The sequence below is a fragment of the Numida meleagris genome, chromosome 2 (assembly GCF_002078875.1).
Source record: "Numida meleagris isolate 19003 breed g44 Domestic line chromosome 2, NumMel1.0, whole genome shotgun sequence".
NCBI lineage: Eukaryota > Metazoa > Chordata > Aves > Galliformes > Numididae > Numida > Numida meleagris.
The window spans coordinates 27,261,309-27,280,845 of NC_034410.1; the positions used below are offsets into that span (position 1 = coordinate 27,261,309).

The following is a 19,537-nucleotide window of genomic DNA, read 5'->3' on the forward strand; positions in this document are numbered from 1 at the left end:
AATGTTAAAAATAGTATACAAATAATGCAGGCCAATATCTGATCTTACTTCTTGACTGTGGGACTTATTGCTTGCTGTTGAATATTTTACACATATAGAAGATGAATAAGAATTTAAAAGTTGGAAAGGACATAGATGCTGACGGATCAAGCTGTTGCCTACAACTAAGATACAGGCTGTATCTTTGTATGCTTTGTTTATATATCTAATCAAGCTGTACCTGTCTTCTAACACAATACACCGTTTAATTTCAAAATAAGCATTGTGAATTAAAGTAAAAAATTAACACACAAAAAAAGGTCAAAAAAGTTGAACTAGCATTCTAATTTGTTCATTAATTATTAGTAGAATAGACTCAAATACTGAAAAGACTATTTAAAACACTTTGCAAGACTGCTCTAAAGCCACCCATTTTGATTTCTTTGATATAAAACTACGAATCACCTCATATGAGACAACCTTAAAGTAGATTATGTCTGCAATTTTCTCTAATTCAAGTCTAAATTAGAGAAGACATTTTATGAATGTATGCTATGCTCAAAGCTAATTGAAAGCAATTATCAAAGTGGCATTTTGTCTGTGACTTTAAGATACATTGTAAGATAATAAATGATTCTCATTATGTAATAAAAAGGTCACATCTTGCCTTTGGGCTAGTGACGCTAAGAGTTTTTCAAAAGCAATCCGAGACATTTTCTTTAGTGAACTACGACTAATACAAGAACCATCACTTATTAAATATCAGTTGTCATCTACATAGTACCCACATCAGAGATGGGTATTTCTTTCAAAAAGAAACACCACCTCATTAAAAACTGGAAAAATATATCTCTTAAAGTGCGTACCTGACATTTTCGAGTTAAAATGAATATCCTTCACTTGTCATTCACTAATAGTAATGCAACAAAAAATGTATGTCACGTGGACAGACTCATTAAAATATAGATCAGGACATTTCTTGGGGTGGAATTTTACTTTACAATATAAAGAGACCGAAACATAAAAATCCCAACAGAATAAGAGAGTTTATTTAACTGTAGTAGAGCCTTTATTTTATTTTCTAAATGTTCATTTTCATGCCACCTTTTTGTACACTAGTCTTGAACTTCATATGTGACCTCTTCCTGTCAAGATTGTTCATTAGTATCAAATTTAGTTTACTTTTTTTTTTTTTTTTTTTGCAACCTAGATTAATTTCACACAGAAAATAACTCCTGCTTTCTAAGACTGGCATCAACATATTTTCTCACATGAAATTCTGCTTCAGGCACCAGTTCGGAAGCCAAATCTCGGGGTAAGTTGGCATTCTTCCATTGATGTCACTTTAAACCAGCTGATGATCTGGTCTTGAAAAATTGCCTCAAGTATTTCTGTAACTTTCATGTGCTTCATAAGACATATTTTGTGTTTCAGGAATAATGATGACATCAGCCTGATCCTGAGGACCAATACCTGAAATAATCTGCAGCTGCGGTGAGTGAATTCTTTAAGAGTCACAAGGGTTCAGCATACTACAAGATTTCACCATGATGAGGCAATAGAAATGTCCTCAGAATTTCTTTCAGAAGTAAATCATAGTAATTCCATCTTAAAATGAATAAAAGAGCAAAGCTCAAAAGATGGCTTTAGCATGAAGAGGTGAGGTAATCCTGAGACCTCATACAGATTGCATGTTGGATTGGGGCTGTTCAGTGCTGCTGAGAATGAATGCAATTACAAATTGAGAAAATATTTATCATTTGTAATGCTCTTTTTTGGCTTGAGCCATCTGTTTCAGAGAACATGACCTCTTCAGTATGTTGTATCCTATCAGCTGGGATCAGCCAAGTTGCGTGAACAATGTTAACCACTCATGCACATGAGAATGGAGTCCTATATTCATTTTTCTAAGATGTATTTTCAACTCTTGTAAATTGGCAATATTCCAGTGGCATATAATATACTTTGCATTCTGAAAATAATAATGAAAGAAATTTTTAACAAAGTATATTTTTTATTTATGCACAGTAGTGTAAGATAACACTGCATTGGTTAACAATGATAACCACTGATTCCTTATTTTCTTGATGGAAAAACTATATATATATTATATCTTTGGGTCATAAAAAGATCAGTTTGTTTGTAATACACACTGTACAATTGCACAAGATTGCCCAAAATATACTTTGTCTTTCTCAAGCCTTTCAGGCAACACGTTTCTGTCCCAGAATCTTGTTGCTGCTTCTATTTGCACAGAGGTGCTTCTATTTGTAGCAGAGGTGCTGTGAGTGTGGGTGACAAGTGAATGTACATACTTCAAGACAGGTCTCAGAAAGAAAAATAGTGTAGCAGGTAAAGTAGGGCTGAATGCACAGAGTACTCTAAAAGAGCCTGAAACGGAGAAAAAAGCAACCACTCAAAACCCCCACACAAGTGAACATTAAAAAAAAAAAGAGAGAGACAAAAATCTTTAATTACAAGCAACGAAAATTTGATTTACTTAAAATTCAACACAATCACTACTTATAGCTGTGTACAAGTTCTGTGCTCATCTGATGTCTAGAGACTAACTTTTACCATTTGGATTTTTTCTCTTCTTCCACAAGCAACCTCATGTCTTTAGTATCAGAAGCACAATATTTAAAGCTTTAAAATGCTTTAAATAAGATGCACTGGTTTATTGTTTTTCATTGTTCTACAGTGAACCTGTGAGTTCCTTGCACATGCACACACAAAACTAGAGAAAAAGAGAGTGGTCAGAAAAAAATCCCACAAACAGCTCAAATCATAACCTAACATTTTTAGCAGCTGATTATATCCTGACAAACATACTCATGCAAAATAGTCAGGAATACTTGAAAATCATTTTAGAGATAATTTATCAAAGTTTATTGAAAGCATGGATGATATTTTAATCATAAAATGGAGAAGTGAGTGAAGTGCTATTGGAGGAAAAAAGCAATAGAATATGTCGATTTGACAAATTTGTAAGAAATTTAAAAGTACACAAAATTAGTAAATAACACAATTTCATTTGGGAAGAAATTAAATAGACACATGAATTGCTAAAATATCTTGATTTTGTTGTTGTTGTTGTTATTGAAAGCCTCACATACGATATTATAGACATATATACAACATATATTTACAACTCAAGCTGTTGAAGCCACTGCCAAATTCTCATTCACTAACCAAAGCCAAGATGTTAGACTTTGAGTTCATGATCAAAGAAACTTAAAGGACTGCTCTATCTAGTAAACAGGCTTAGCAGAAAAATATTGCACTTGTAATTTTGAAATCACCTTTCCACCATTAGAAAGTGTGTCTAACAATATATTTGTGGGAAAGGACAAACGATCTATTAAAAAGCACAATTCTCAAAAAAAGAGTTAGATATTGCACTCTATTTGTAATTTTCTGATAAAGGAGAAGGAAGAATATTTCTAAATGCATAAAGATATTTCTAAATGCATAAAACAGAAATTTGTTTCAGGAGCAGGTCATAATTTCAAAATATGCCTTGAAGCCACATTAACACAATGCATTCACCCAATAAAATGCTGTGAACTTCAATACTTTTAGTGTAAAAGCTATCTCTTTAAGGCCAATCAGTTTTGCTTATATGCTAATATTTTGACAGTATGCGCTAGCTCTCTCTGTGCTTCTGACTTCATAGAATGCCTAAATACTTACTATTAGCACAGAAATACAATTGCTAGCTGCAATGCTAATTAAAAATGTAAAACTGAAAATGGAGACAATCAGCTCTGCTTGCAATATTTCAATTAATATTGAAAAATTAACTGTATTTTATGGATAAAGAGATGGTAAAAACCCTTAAAATATCTTAAACAAACAAACAAAACATTAAAAAACCGTTATAAAAACCTACTAAAACCTTAAAACGAAAAAAAAATCAGACTGGACAGAGACAGATTTAGCTACTGGCGGGTTTGAGGGTATAAAGGATTTTCTAGTTTGGATGCCCCTTTGCTGCTTCCTTTACAGGAAATAGATGGATGCAACACTTCTGTATCACAGAAGTGGCAAATACTTTCATCTTCTTGTAGATGATCAAGAGCTGTACTGGGTGACTGAACACAGGCAGTATTATAAAAATTAACCTGAGACTTGCATTATGTGACATTTTGGTCAAATCTCTCAGGTCTAGATCAGTTGTTTTAAACATAGCATTATACAACACATCTTTTAAATAAATTTCTTAACAATATTATTGTGCAAAGTGCAATCAAATCTAATCAGTTTGGCATTAATTAAGCTCTAATAATATACTCTAGTCTCTCTCCTAAGTAGTGTGATCCGTTTCCCCTTCACACAGGTAGATTGGAAAACATTATGGTGTCATCATAATTTTTAAACATACTGAGAAAATGACAGAGCTGCAAAATTAAAATAAATGATTAATGGCATTTTTTTCATGTTTTATACTAATAGGTATCACTGAGGTTTTAAATTAATAGAGCTGTCAAGCTTAGGGTTGTTACAGATCCAGTGCAGAACTAAAATGGAAATTATGTATTCCACAGACACCTAAAGATGACACTTCAGAATATTTCAAATTTTAATTAGTAGGTGCAATTGTTTTTTTCTCCCTCCTCCCTAAAACCACTGCAAATTAATTGGCAATTAGTCACAAGTAATTCTGTTCTTAACAATCTGAACTGGAAAGAAAGGTGCATTACATACTAGAGTATTTGTCTGGGGTGCAGAAAGCACACATGCAGTAAATTGCTTTGTCAATTACAAAAACTACTGTTGTGAAATTAAGAAAAAAAAATTGCATAAGTAAACAAAGTTAATTAATATGCAGCGTACCTGTGAACACAAAAAATAATGCCCAGTTGCATAATAAAGTGTTAGAGGCACAATAAACCACTTTGGTCTTGAAACACAAATCTATGTGCATTGTTGTGGGGGGACAGTGCAGCATTTCAGTGTAACACCTAGCCCTCTTTTTATAGCTTCTGTTCTAGATTTCCATTTGAGGGTTAACTGTCGTAATTGTCTGTCACTGTACTAACAAAAGCCACCACATCTATGACTCAGTTCATCTTTGCTCTAAAGAAACAAACAGAAGTTTAATTTCCCACAATATAAGAAAACAAGAAAGTATTATTACATTCAGTGACATGGATAGAGGTTACTTTACAAACTGATCGTCTGTTACAGCTGCAACTTCTTAATAGCATCATAGAATGGCTTGGGTTGGAAGGGACCTCAATGGATCTACATAAAAACAAATCTGTGACTCTCAATTTTTTTTTTTTTTCAACTAGCTCTAGGGTATCAAAAATATGATTAAAAGTATTTTTATTCTTGTTTCTGTCTGGACTTAACTACAAAGGTGGGACCTCACTGAGTCCTTTGTGCTCACACCCATCACATCTTTATGGACTAAAGGCAAGGCTAAAGAAACCATCCATTCATTCATTCAAACTTATTGTAAGGTGCATACAAATCCTAATATACTGAAATATAATTTCTGAGTTCCATTATTAAATGCCTTCCTACAAGTTTTCCTATCAGTAAATAATTCTAAAAAATACTATTAGAGATAAATATTTTAGATGATTATTAAACTATTTTTCTGCCGACCCATCAGATGGGCTCTGAGTATGGATTACCATATTCATTCCTTCAGCTAGGCAATACTTTTGCATATTTTGTAGATATTTACCTCTTCATTTTAATCTAATGATGCTAGCAGCTTGACATTCTACCAGACATGATGCCAACCAAGTCAGGAATAGATGAAGGAACTGAAATCACAGTTATTAAGATGGAATATTCCTATAGATTTTTCAAAACAATGCTAATATTTTATGTTGCTAAATTGAAAGATTACTTTTCTTTAAAAAATCCTGATGGCTAAAGCTACAAGTTTATTGAATTAACTTGAGAGTCTTTGAAGTTTCATTACTATTAATGACCTGCTTGGAGATCAGGTGAAACCATAGATATCTTTCACGTTGCTATATTTGTCTGGGAGAGCTGTGATAGAATTTCCTCCTCAGCTAATCAGACAAGATGTTTAACATAACATTAACATTATCATCTTTCCTTGTCCCAAAGACTCTTCTATTTAAAAAAAAAAAAAAAAAAAGCAGTGAAAACAATACAATTTGATGCTCAGATTCTGCATCTTATTATACCAGAGCAAAGTGACTTTGTCAGACTGCAGTCTGCATGTGTTCAACATATTCAATAATTCTGGATGTTTATTAGATTTTTTTTTACACTGAGGCAACTCCCAGAACCTATAGGAATACATTTGAGCTCTCTTTTAGGGATGCTAGGTGATTATGCAGCATGAGATCATAAGAGATAATAAAAGAAGAACACAGCAACTTCTTTAGTACTAAAACTGATCACAGGAATGAAAAATCACAGATCATAGCTTCTGGGGAATCACTGCATTTTTATATTTCACATTTTTCTTTTCTTTCTTTTTTTTTTTTTTAGTTTATTTATTGAATCCCTAGTGTCATTTTAGGGAAACACTGTCTCTGTGTGTGAGAAGGGACAGGAGGAGAAGTAGGAAAGGTAAACTTGTTTCTTTGGTGGGAAATAAACTTCCAAGGCTATATGTGCAACCTGCATCCCATACATTACAGGGATTTAATGCAGCCTTGGTCTGTATAATAGAGCATAGCAGGAGATTTTTGATCAGGCTGAACCTGATTCCTTGAGAAATCATTTGCAAAATGCTCTCATTTGTACCAAAACTTGAAGAAGAAACAGAAAAGGACTTCTGAGCTCAGCCACTTGCAGCCCGGGGCAAGTTTGATTCAATACACGCTGACTGTAATAATTCCTCAGTTGATCTCTCTGATTTTTTTTAGGTCAGCCCCTAAAACTCATGAAGTTAAAGAAAACCAAAGTTCCTGATGTCTCCATGTCAAAATCAAATCTGTTATTTCAACTTTTGAAAGCACAATCGAAGGGGGAGAGATAGCAGTCTTTTTTTCAACAATAGCTTTCTGTCTGGAACACTCAAAAATCAAAAAGCTGAAGCTCAGCTCTCCTGTCAAACTGATGGACATGATCCGTTCATGTGATCTAACTGATGTACATAGAACTTGTATATACAAGCACACCAGCACTGTGTTGGGACAGTAGCTTCTGTCCTTTAAATCACACAGATAGTGAACTAATAATCAGCATCCTCATGTGAAGCATGGGAATGTCCCCCATAGGTTGCAATGCATGGCATATGAATGCCAGCACCTTTTTATAGTTGCCTCGGTTCCTTGTAAGATTTAAGAAAATAAATTTGCTAGGAGAGGAAATAAAAGGAGAAGCAAACTCTTACATCATCTAAGACACAAAACTCCTGGATTTCTTCACCTGAGCAAGTTGTTTTCTGTTTAATTGGTCTTTAATCATTTGCTTGAAGGTAATTCTGGGAGAAAACTACAATTTTGTTTCCAGAGAAGACAAAAATTCATGATTCTCATATTGGTCTCATCATATTTTTTTCTAAAATTTAATTATGATTTTATATTTTTTCAGACTCTAGCTCTGGATACACATTACTGAGATCATCCCCATACTTATGTGATCAGATACACTTAGGCTTCCAAAGACCTTTCTGAAGCACACAGAAATCAGATCTTAAACTTTAGTTGAGAGAAAGCTAACATCTACCTTTGGCATTGTCTCAGGAGCAATTTCTAGCATCTCTCAAAGAACTTCAAAGAAATAGTTTAGCATACTGATGGAGAGGGGAGAGGTTGGACCATATCTGTTTTTTCTTTAGTGAGATGTAGAGGGGCAATAATGTGAGGAGCAATTCCATAAATACATGAAGCTCCTCAGTAGAGACATAACAAACAAACAAAATATTTCCTGAAAAAATGAATAATACAACATAAAATACTTATTCTGTACCTAAATTCATAGCGGTGCAGTAGCACAGAAAAGAAGTAGTTCATAAGAAAGAAATACAGTCTACAGTGGGGTTTTCTTATGTAACACAAAGTATTTTCTCTTAACAGTGTTATAGCACAAGGGATAGTTTGCACAGGAAAGTATATGCCACTACTATCCCCTGTAAAAAGGTTACTCTAATTGTACAGAAGTAATTATCAGTAATAATTTACTGTTTCCTTAAGGCAGTAATTGAAATGTAAGAACTGTCCTTTTTCCAGGTTTGTTGTGCAGGCAGATTCTGCTAGCATTACCAATCAGATAGCAGAGGTTTTGCACAGAGAAAGAATCAAGACAAAAAAAAAAAGCATGTGTTACTGCCAGCATCCTTCCAGAAGTTCTCTTCTGTAATCTGGTAACTGAAAAATTACATGTCTATTTCTTGAATAAGTGCTGGTCACTTGTTACTTGTAAGTAAGTTACAAGTAAGTAACTTTTCTGCAATGAACCACTGCTGTAGAAGAGGTAAAAATAATGCTATCTCTTAACTCCAAAAGGTTTATTGGAATACATCAGAAAATCCCCGCTGTTCTGCCTTCACACAGTGTGTACTTACATGGTTCCCTTCTCGTTGCAGTACCTTAGGACTTACCATAGAGAATTAGACTTCAGGCACTCTCCCCACTGTTCAGCTGTACACTACAGAATACCCAGCAAACATGGATTATCAAAACTCTTTTCTTTCCTCTTAGCCCATACGTTATCAGCTCCCAAGCCTGTTTGCACATTACTGAAGGTGCTCCCTTTTATTTCTCTGTGTTGCCTTTACCTTTACTAGAGACAAAGATCATGAAAGTGATCCAGAACGTAGATTTGGAGAGTAACTCCCTCCTGTAGTGGAATACGTTCTTCCTTGGCAGATTATTGTCACTTACAAACTGAAAGGCGGCAGTGACTCAACTACTTCAATACAAGTTTTCTTTAGTAAAAGTCAGTAAAACTGCATACTAAAGTACATTGCCATGACTATATTCATCAACGAAAAGCTTAAAATTCTTCAACATCTTGACCTGCTTCGTTACCCTATATAATTTATCAAAGACAGATGACAATGGAGAGTTCTTAGTGCTCCACCTTTATCATGCTGCTCCCTCAATTGAACAGAATAACCAGAGATACTCAAGGAATCTGCTCTGAGCAAGGTCTTCCCTATTTGATCAGATTTGGAGGAATGGATTTCTTCTTCCTGTTTATTTACCTTCACTTCTCCTTTAAACCAATTTTTAATTATTAGTTCAGTTGTATAATTCAATCAGCACAGTTAAGGCTTCAGCTTTAAATATAATGTTCTTGTTATGAACTCTCAAACACACAATGGAAATCTTGCCTGAATTTTTACAGAATAATTATTTACGTATTAGCATCAAAACTCACATTGGTTCTTCCTCAGTAATGCAACAAGAGACTGTAAAAATAATACAGCATCAGAAATAAATGATCACATTGGGTAAAGCTATGCACCCCCAAACTTTTGAAATAACTGTATTTTCATTCCATCCTATCCTGTAGAAAAGACGCCACGATAAATTGAAAAGGCAGTAGGTGTTGAGCTATATAATAACAGCATGTGAACATGTTAGTTAAGTAACTGAGTAAATGCTGATAAGGGTTGTCTCTTAAATGGAAAGATCCTGTTTCTTTCATTTCAAGGATTGAAATGAAATAAATCAGTAAATATAAGCGACTACATTAATTTTTATAATTAAAAAAGATGTTTATGTACTTTTTGTTTAGTCCTCTTCCCATAGATAATTGTATCCTTACCGTGCAGGGGGTTTGCATCCAAGGTTCCCCATCTATCTGCATAGGCAGAGACTTGCTGGTCCTAAAGTGATATACGTCATAAAATAAGAAAATGCAACTGGACAAAACTGATAAATGTATTTTTTTTAAGGAGACATATGTGATGGCACGCACGTATACACCGGATTTACCCAAACTTCTATGTAATCTCCAACATGCTTACAAAAGTAAATGAGTTTCTTAGTAGGCGGACACCCTGCATACATCTTGCTAGACTCTACTCTCATGGAGAATAGTCTTCAATTTGTGAAATAAAGAGAGACTTATGCAAGAACTTCAAGAATAAACTGTTAACAGGAGAAGAAAAAACAAAGAAATCTCTTGCTATTTTTTTGAATTTAGACTGATTGCTATAAAGAAAAGGAGAAATAAATCTTAGCTCTATTATTGCTTTACTAAAATCATAAACGACATTTTTATGCTTGTGTCTAACACCAGGTTAGACAGATCAGTAACAACAGACATTTCTACCATGTTCAGAGGATTTAATTTACTGTGTTATAGATTTAAATTGTTAGTAAAGGGTCACCGATTTTAATATAAATGTTCATCCAGTGTTCTATGCCTGCTCTTGGGTACCATAGTTAGAAAAGCACAGACAAACAATAAAAATAAAATAAAATTTTAAAATGATGATATTTTAGATGATCTTTTCCAACTCTATATTTTTGTATTATAGTCAGACTGCATTATAGTCAGGACAATTCAGTGTAACATGGAACAGTCAATTCTGACAGTGGAAAAATGAGTTGATTACTCACAATGATCAGTGGAAAATCTGGCTTGTACATTATTTAAAAATGACTAGCAGGTTATAGTGTTAACCACTGTCATCAACAGCCAGAAGAAGAAGAAGGAAAGAACACTCAATGAAGACTCATATAGGTTTGAAATAATTCTAGTTCTTTTGCAGTTGTGGTCTTCTTGATTTGGGCTTATAAATATTATCTCTCGGTATCTAGGGAAGGTTGGAATGAATGGCTCTGCATTCTCATTTCTCTTCCTCAACCTCATGACAGAGCAATTTGAAGCCAGTATCACCTGATCCTTGAGAATAGTTTCAAACATATGCCACAAACTTCAGGAATTCCTACTTACTATCTTTAAGTTTTGACTTCTACTCTTCTCTTAATTATCATATTTTATGTCTAATTTCAGTCTTCTTGGTCTTATCATTTTATAGCTTTTGATTTATTAAAATTTTGCAAAATTTTTCCTGAAAAATTCTGTACTGATGAAGTTGAATGCCTTTTCCAGACCTTACCTAAACCAGAAGTTAGAATAATTATTTTATCCTTAAGATTGAATCCAAATTTTCTCTGCTGTAAACATACTGGTCACTATTTGCATAGTAATTGATAAAACACAACTAAGTTAATCTGCTCCACTGTTCACAGCTTACACATATCAATCTATTTATTAATAGCAACTTGCTAGTGTTCAGTAAACAACAAGCAAATTAAAAAGAGAGCACTTTGACTTCCACAGATCAAACAAGCCCTTCACAAGTATTAATTAAATGCTACTATTCTCTGGTGAGAAATGCATTATAAATGGGTTAAAATGTGTCAAAGTAATGTTAAATGTCTTTTTGCTCTAATCTCCTCAGAGTGTATGTCAATAAAATAAACCAGGATGTTCAGACCTTACTCCTTCTCCTCTAACTGCTTAACAATATTTTTTAATAGGTTGAAATGACAGTTGAATACAACATGCAAAAACTGAATGTAAACACCTTCTTTCTTTCTTTTTCTTTTTCTTTTTTTTTTTTTTTTTGACACTTTAAAGGAAGGAAGAAGGGCATGGGCATAGAATATGAACATAATACTTTCGATATATAAAATGATACTCTCACAAGCATTAAGTTCAGTAATTATGACTATTAAACTATTAAATAAAGCGCAGTAGCGAAATATATTATCAATTGATAATACATAAAACTTTACTGTTTCAATACAACAGTGCAGGACAAATTAGATCTGCCAATACCTGATGACAACGGATGAGCACTGGGCAAGTCGTCTTCCAGCACTTTTCAGACCTGTATATATCTGACCCATCTCCATGGCTCCTTCCAGACCAACCACTTCCATAAGCTGGTCACTAAGATCTGAAAAAGTTGAAAAAATTGCATTTGGTTGAGACATGATTTGACAGTTTTCATCCTAGCTAGCTAGCTAGTCAAGAAGACCAGCTGATAATAGATAAAAAATGATGTGAACTGCCTTTTCTGATAACTAAGAAGTGATTTCAGCTTTAAGTTTTGGAGCATCTGGGCCTGTTGGCACGCCATTCTAAAATATCTTGACCAGAATGATTAAAAAATGCAATAATAATCTCCATGGCTTGTTTACACTCATACATACAAAAGAAAGAACGTCTCAGCATATGAGAAAACAGGAAATACTCCAAAGACATGAGATGTTTGCAGTTTAGAATTTTTTTATGCTTATATTTACAGATTTATTGTTTTAATAGATATTTAAAATCTGACATAGGAAAAATGAGTGCTCCATACAGTGCTAGTACCTCTTTCCAGACGATGCATACTACTCAAATTCAGACTTTGTGTACATGTGTTATTACTGTTTATAATTATGAGACCACATATATCTTTTTTTTGCATTGGAATTTTGCCCCAATTAATATACATATTCAATGCAAAAATGGCAGAAAAAACTCTTATCAGCAACTATTCATCTTGCTTTCTAGAAGCATGTTTCATATTGCTTTTTGATTACATAGCATTTTAGTATTAAATTTCCAAAAACATCTAAATAATGTGCCTGTCAAATTTTAGTTTGCTCGACTTCAAGGAGCGAGGACAAATTTTGTCAAGAATTTTGGATACAAACAAAAATACAATCAGAAATTTAAATAGTATTATAGCAGTCTGGTGTGAAAATCAAACAAGGTAATGAAATATTAACCAGGAACAACTGAGGTGTTTAGTATGAAATACTTAACATGCTCTGGTTTAAATACCTGCTGCCAAGAACAGATGGACAAGCAAAAAAGGTTGTTTTTTTTTTTAGCTTTATATTATGTATGTTTTATAGATTGGCTGTCAATATCCCCGTTTCCAAAAGATAGGCTATTTGGTGAAGAAGAACCATGAGCTATAATGTTAGTCTATCATCACATTGAAGAAAACAAAGAAAGGAGAGCACATTACTCTTTGTGTATTTTAAATCCTTCATCCCTTAATGAAGGTAGAATTTCATGCTAATTATCATATCTGTAAGTCTAGTCCAAAGTTTCAAACTGAGTCTTTTCTATTCACTTCTTCGGGCTTTGAATGAAGGTAATTAACTAAAAGAAATATCGCGATGCGGGAAAAAAAAAAAAAAAAGTATTAAAATCAAATAGGATTTACGGTCTGGATTATTCTGCTTCCAATCAGGAAATGTGATGCTATCCAATGCCTTCATTTTCTTAATATTCTTTGCCATTTTGATTTTCTCATCACAGTGAAATGTTCCACATGATATTAATGGAGCAAAAATAAACTGTATAATTTGCTATTAAAGAACAAAACAAGATGGCAAAATATTTTAATATATAATATGATTAATTTTAACAATGCATTTTTATAGTTAGCATCTCTGTAACATATGTAAATCCAATTTTGCATGTTGAGTTTTCTGTTGAATTGTTTAAAGGATGGTATTCTCTTTAAATATTTTCCTTAAGTTACTCATACACTTTTAACCCAGATTTAAACAAATTCTGCTCTTCTTGATAGTCACAGAGATTTAAATGGGAAAGTCTCACTAATTTGCAAAAGCACACAAAACTTTATAGATGCACTAAATCATTAAAATGTTTCCAGCAAAAGAAAACATAACATTCTTTTTCACTTGGTTATTAGGAAATGATTATTTTTTAAATGGGAGAATAATTAAGAACAGATTTTTATTACTGACAGCTCAGGCAACATATGCAAGATTCAGAATAGTGACATTTGCAGTAATATAAATTTGATGCATCATTTTTCAATAGCTGTGAGACTAGTGCCAGTAACAGCAGGTAACAAAGGGCCAAATTCTGCCCTTTGATCCATATCATGCATCTCCAAAAATGTAGTGTATTAAACATTGGAAGATGGAACTAAACAATATTCTTATCTATCAAAAAAGCGAAGTATTTTCTAGAACTTAACATTTACCATAGCACATTCCCAAAGTGGGGTTATTTTAAGCAAAATATGAGTATTTTTAGAATCAGACTTAAATTAGACATAACCTCCCTTAGGAAGCCATAAAAACTAAATACAAAATGTAATTATTTAGAAAACTTCACTTAGGGCTCATTAGTATTAGCACCATTGCTAATACATTTGACCTGATGGTTTTGTGTGCCACAGTCATTTCAACAAACTCTTGAGCTAAATTACTTTGATAAGAACTTAAGGTAAACAAAAGCTGTGTGGATATTTTAGTCCAGTTCCTCAAAGGTGTTACATACATTTGCATACACTGGTTGAATATAATGGATCAAGATATCAATGAATGGATTGAATTTTCCTTAAAAGGTCCTCACCAAATACTCTGAAAGAAATTACATTCTCTTAAAAGAGGTCAAGATTTCTTTTAAATTAAAAGATAGGAAAGGCAAAGTCATTCTTCATTCTGGTATGAAGTTGGCATTGGTTTCTCAGAAGAATCTGTGCTGGGCTCTGTACTGCTCAACATATTCCCCTAAATAATCTGGGAATAGAACCAGATAGTGAGTTACTGAGGATTCAGCAAAGTAAAAACAATGGCCAATTATGAAAATTGTTTCAGAATTTCACAGTACAGAGTGATGGGGAATAAGAAGGCAGAAAATTGAATATATGCGATCTAATGTCCATTAAAGGAAATAGAGCTAACTGACAGAGCTAATGACATATATCTAGCCCATTATATTCATGCATATTTAGAAACAAATGTGTGTTTGTGTGTATAGATCTATATATACATATATATATTATACTGGGTTACAATTAACATTGTCCTGTGGAAATTAAGATTATGGAGTTACTGTGGCTACTTCTATGAAAATATCTGCTTGATGCTCAATACTGATTTAAAAAAAAATCCTATCAAATATTATGACTGGTACCTCCATGTACTACAGAGTCTGTAGCTTTGGTTGATCAACAACGCATAGAACGACATGAAAGATGAGAGATGAAAGAGAAAAAGGCAACAAGACACAGTAACAAATATCTTCAGTATGAAGAGAATTCAGCCTAGGAGTCTTCAGGGAGGAAGGAGATGAAAGGAGGAAAAATGATATAGGTATAGGAAATCTTGGGTAGCAGGAATTAGGTAAATGAAGTGCAAAAACTAAGCAAATGCAAAAACTAAGGGATGTCTTATCTCTTTTAGAACAAACAGGAAAGCCTTTTTTTATGATATGCTGTTAAACCACGATACCATACTAGTCTTAAAATTTCCTAATTCACAAGCTGATATAGATCTTGCAGGGTACCTTAAAGGAAAAATCAGTGTAAATTTGCCCTCTTATGCTTTATTTCTAATCATGCAATACAGGCTGGTGTTAGAGGTCAGATACTGAGATACGCAAACTTGTAGGTTGACCTAGCAGCACTGTTCTTGTTGCCTTCTTATACTTTTATTCAATTACAGTTCAGAATAATGAATGGACCTGTTCACTAAACATCACTCGGTGGTCCTCTGTGGGGTCAGAAGTGGGACTCGATGACCTTTATGGGTCCCTTCCAAGTTGGGATATTCTGTGATTCTCTGACTTAGAACAGCTTATAATGAGGATTTTTCCATGATACGTGTTCAAACTGTGCCTACGACCTAATTCAGAAAGTTGTTTCATTTTAATCTTCAAATTGTATTTTAAAATTACATACTGTGTGTGTATACAAAGTATTGATTATAAATCATTTCTTTTTAGGCAAATTCTATTTTTAGGCAGGTTGTATTTCTTCTTTTATAAATTTTATTCTAAAGATAAATTAATCAATTGATGATTGTGTTGATAAAATTTTCTGCATGCTCCAATGCACGATTCAGCTATTGCAACCGGTTTTCGGAGGCTGTAGTTTTAGGAGATTAAAGGTTAGATTTTTCATAAAAGAGTTTAGGAGCTAACAGTAAACAAATAGCAACTATCCCATACTGAGCAGCTTTTCCGTCTAGCCAGGTCATTTATTTGCCTAATGAGAGCTGAGGTCTCACAGGTAAGCTATTGTAGAGCACATCTCAGTGCATTAGGAAAGTGTTATTGACTGGTGCCTTGGGGTTCCTGAGTCAGTTTGTTCTGCTTTGAGCTATGTGAAAGAGCTGAAGGCTCCCTCTTGTCTTCTGTGTGAATCAATCATTAGTGTGTGTGGGAATGTTTTCACAGCATCATGCCTCTCCTGCCCTCTTCCACAAACCAAGTGACTTCACGTGTCTCTTCATATTAGCCCCTTCAGCACACAAAGGCAACTCTCCCAGGGTAGCACTGCTGGCAGCAGCTAGTGACTGGCATGTAGAGGAGCATCTGACCCCTAGCACTCATTCCTGATGGGGAGGATGAAGTCTCTAGGGAGATGACTGATGCCCATCAGGCAGCAGGAGGAATAGAAGTCCAAACAGAAACTTAAACAAATGGCAGACAAAACACTATCCATGAATATGAGTGCTTTACCAGTACTGCCCAGGGCATGAAGAAACACACTTGGAGACTTTAAAGTTTCCTAGCAAGGTGTTTACATTTTCCATTAGCTTGGCATTAGCTGAACACTTCACCATTCAAAGTGAACACACAATAGGAAAACACCTTTGGAAGGAAAGAGAAGTGAGGTAGTGAGCAGGAAGAAGCATGATTAGAAATACTGATTTACATAGAGAACTTACCCTCCGTAATGGAACTGATTTTGATATCCAATTTATCTTTGCAATATATAAATATTGCTATCCTGGCAAGAGATTGAATGACTATTATAATTTGGGGTTACTGCACTCAGGCACATTTGCATAAAGACACTGTTGGTCAGTGGTAAATCTGTCTCTGGCAGCAGTTTGTCTTCAGAGAGAAGGGAATCCACAGCTTGCTAAATGTAATCAAATCCCGGTAATCATCACACTGGAAATTTGTTGGCTCCAGTTAAAATACTGGATAAGAACAGGAAAACTTGTGTGATGACAGAGGATCCTTGCAAATCGCCTGAGCTCAATGCTCTGCACCACACAAATGCTTCAGTATCTTCTCAGAACACTGCATATATTAAAACTACAGTTTCCCATTATGCAGGAATGTAGGGTCGCTTCCATGATCATTGTATGCAATGCTAAAGATGCATTTAATGTCACAATGCTCTTGGTTTCAAATGAACAGCTTTTTCTCGATTCTAGATTCCTGGTTACAAGAAATCAGTAAGTCAAGAGCAATCTATGCATCCTGTTTTATTGTTATGCTACCTGAGAAGCTACCTGAAGTAACATATGCCTTAATGTTTATAACTGTTTATTTCAGAGTTGTACCTAGAGGTCCAGACAATGTCAAGGCTCTGTTAACTTATCGATTCACAGACACATAACAAGAAACAGATATAATATCCAAGAATTTATAATGTAGACAAATAAAACAGACAAGGTTTGGAAAAAATAATATTATCATATCCATTTTACAAAGTCAAAATTGTACACAGACAGTTTTAGGTCCTGTAAAAGGTTCGTTCTCAGCTGGATATATTATGTGTGACCCACAAGAGTCATATTATTTCTGCTACTATATAAAGTTGGGATCATGAGTTTGCAGAAGTGACTTGGCAAGATCATACATGAAATTTGTGTCAGAGACAGGAACTAAATCAACAACTCTCTACTTTTAAACTCTGTTCTCCCTCTTAACATTGACTTTAGGATAGATATCGTGTCCTATGTCTATAATATTAGATTCAGTTTTAGACTATTCTGAGTTTGCTTGTAAATATAAAAAAAAAACTCAGTTCCATACATCTATTTCATGACAATATTCATTCTCAATTCCAGTCTTTACTCTGGCCTTCATATTTTTTCCTGCTATTAAAAATAAACAAAACAAGCTAAGCCTACCTCTTAGAGTGAGGAAAAGAAGAAATACCACTTCTGTAATTTCCTCCCTAGTGAGATACTCATAGCATGATAATGAATTAAGCAGATATTTTATACTTATATAAACACACAGACAATCACACAGACATTTTGTACCTATAAGGACATACACACATTCGATATATATCCAGATGCAGTTCTAAGAAGTACAGTACATTTTTTCTCTACCACCTGAATTGATTATATACTCTAAATAGCTTAAATGAGGTAAAGCTGAAAGCGTGCTGTTATAGATACTTCAAATGAATGCAGTTAATAAAATCCTGACTCTGCTGAATTCAGCAGCAAAACTCTCACAGACTTCAGTGAGGCCCAGTATTCACTCAGCATTTTCTGTCTTGCATCAGTGCAGCACAGAGGCTCTGCATCAGATGGAACTGTTTAACCGATGCAGTTCAGCCTACTACTGTGTATTGGACTTTTTTTTCCCCATATATAATAATTTCTGGAATCCCATTAATCATTGAATGACAAGTTTCCCCCCAAAAGTAGGAGTGCAAACAAGGAAGAATCAGTCTGTCTAATTAAATATTATATGGAACTTTTCAACATGCACAAAAGGCTTTTGTAAAATGGAAGTGAACTTTTTTTTTCTAAGCTTACTAGGGGAAAGGAGAATTCTTAAAAGAAACTTTCTTGATTAATAGTCAAAGAATAAAAATAGGAAAAAAACCCATCACCCTAGAGCATTCAAATTAAATAGCTTCCATCCAAAACCTACTCCCAAATACCAACGATCAGATGTTCAACATTTGAAACAAGAGGTTTCATCTTCCACTTCAGGAGATCACTATGGGTAAGTCTTTCATGGTAAACCTTGGCAGACAAAATGTATTCTTTTTTATAGATTTATTCTTTTAATAGTTTGAGGTACAATTGCATTGAACATACTGCTGACCAAAAAGCCCCCTATTAGTTTAATCTGTATTCTTTTAAAAGTTATTTGTTCAAAAGGGTTTCACTGTGTTACTCTTATACCCCCTTCATCCAACAGAACAAAAGCTGTTCTATGAAAGGAGTCTAAACTTGGACAAACCGTAAAAAAAGCAAAGTTCCTCTCTGTTTTTATCAAATTTGATTGCTGCAGCTGTTCCCAGTTTCTGTATTTTAAAAATAGCCTTATTCAGTGCCTTGTTGGCTAAAGGCCAGAGTACCATTAGAACATGCTGTACGGAAAACCTCTATTCAGTTACAGATACAGAAATATATTTAAGATCAGTGGGGGTCATCTGCAGCAAACACTTGTATGGAGGAAAATGGAATTTTAATGTGCTTGGATTGCTCACCACTTTTAACAGATATTTAAGATCTTCAAACCGGATATCTTTCTATTTGTATTGGTATTCTCATATTACTGAGCATCAGGTACAATACAGTATGAGCAAGTCAAGATCATTTAAACTAACAAAAATAGATCTAAATCTCAAATTACTTCTTAGTAGATCTGGCATTCACTTTAAGTGGCTCCTAGTAATATTGGATATTTGATTAGCCTATAAAAATGCCAAAGCCTAGAAAAGAAAAATACAGTAATATTGATGGAAATGTAGAAATCTGATCAATGAAAACCAGCTTTGATTTGTACATTTCTGAGAGAACTAGTACTAACGGGATAAATGTTCCCCTTTCTGCAGAGTAGCAAACTCTAATAATGGCAGCATTCCTATATTTATCCATCAAGGAGATTTTTTTTCCTTTTATTT

The 19,537-nt window shown here is 34.1% G+C and overlaps 1 protein-coding gene and 1 long non-coding RNA gene across 8 annotated transcripts in view; one reads left to right on the forward strand and one right to left on the reverse strand.

Annotated features, from left to right (window-relative positions):
• The window catches only part of LOC110394375, a 65,961-nt gene that overhangs the window by 6,181 nt on the left and 40,243 nt on the right, over positions 1 to 19,537 (forward strand). Inside the window, exons 2-3 of the long non-coding RNA XR_002435579.1 lie at positions 1,190 to 1,294; positions 1,414 to 1,473. This is a non-coding gene — a long non-coding RNA (uncharacterized LOC110394375). The remainder of the gene's footprint in view (positions 1 to 1,189; positions 1,295 to 1,413; positions 1,474 to 19,537) is intronic.
• DGKB (diacylglycerol kinase beta) overlaps positions 1 to 19,537 on the reverse strand; it is a 347,802-nt gene that overhangs the window by 6,095 nt on the left and 322,170 nt on the right. For all 7 annotated transcript variants that reach the window (XM_021388186.1, XM_021388187.1, XM_021388184.1 and 4 more), the window contains 2 exons: positions 11,722 to 11,842; positions 9,694 to 9,754 (listed from right to left, as the gene is read on the reverse strand). In XM_021388186.1, coding sequence (XP_021243861.1) covers positions 9,694 to 9,754; positions 11,722 to 11,842 — 182 coding nt within the window. The remainder of the gene's footprint in view (positions 1 to 9,693; positions 9,755 to 11,721; positions 11,843 to 19,537) is intronic.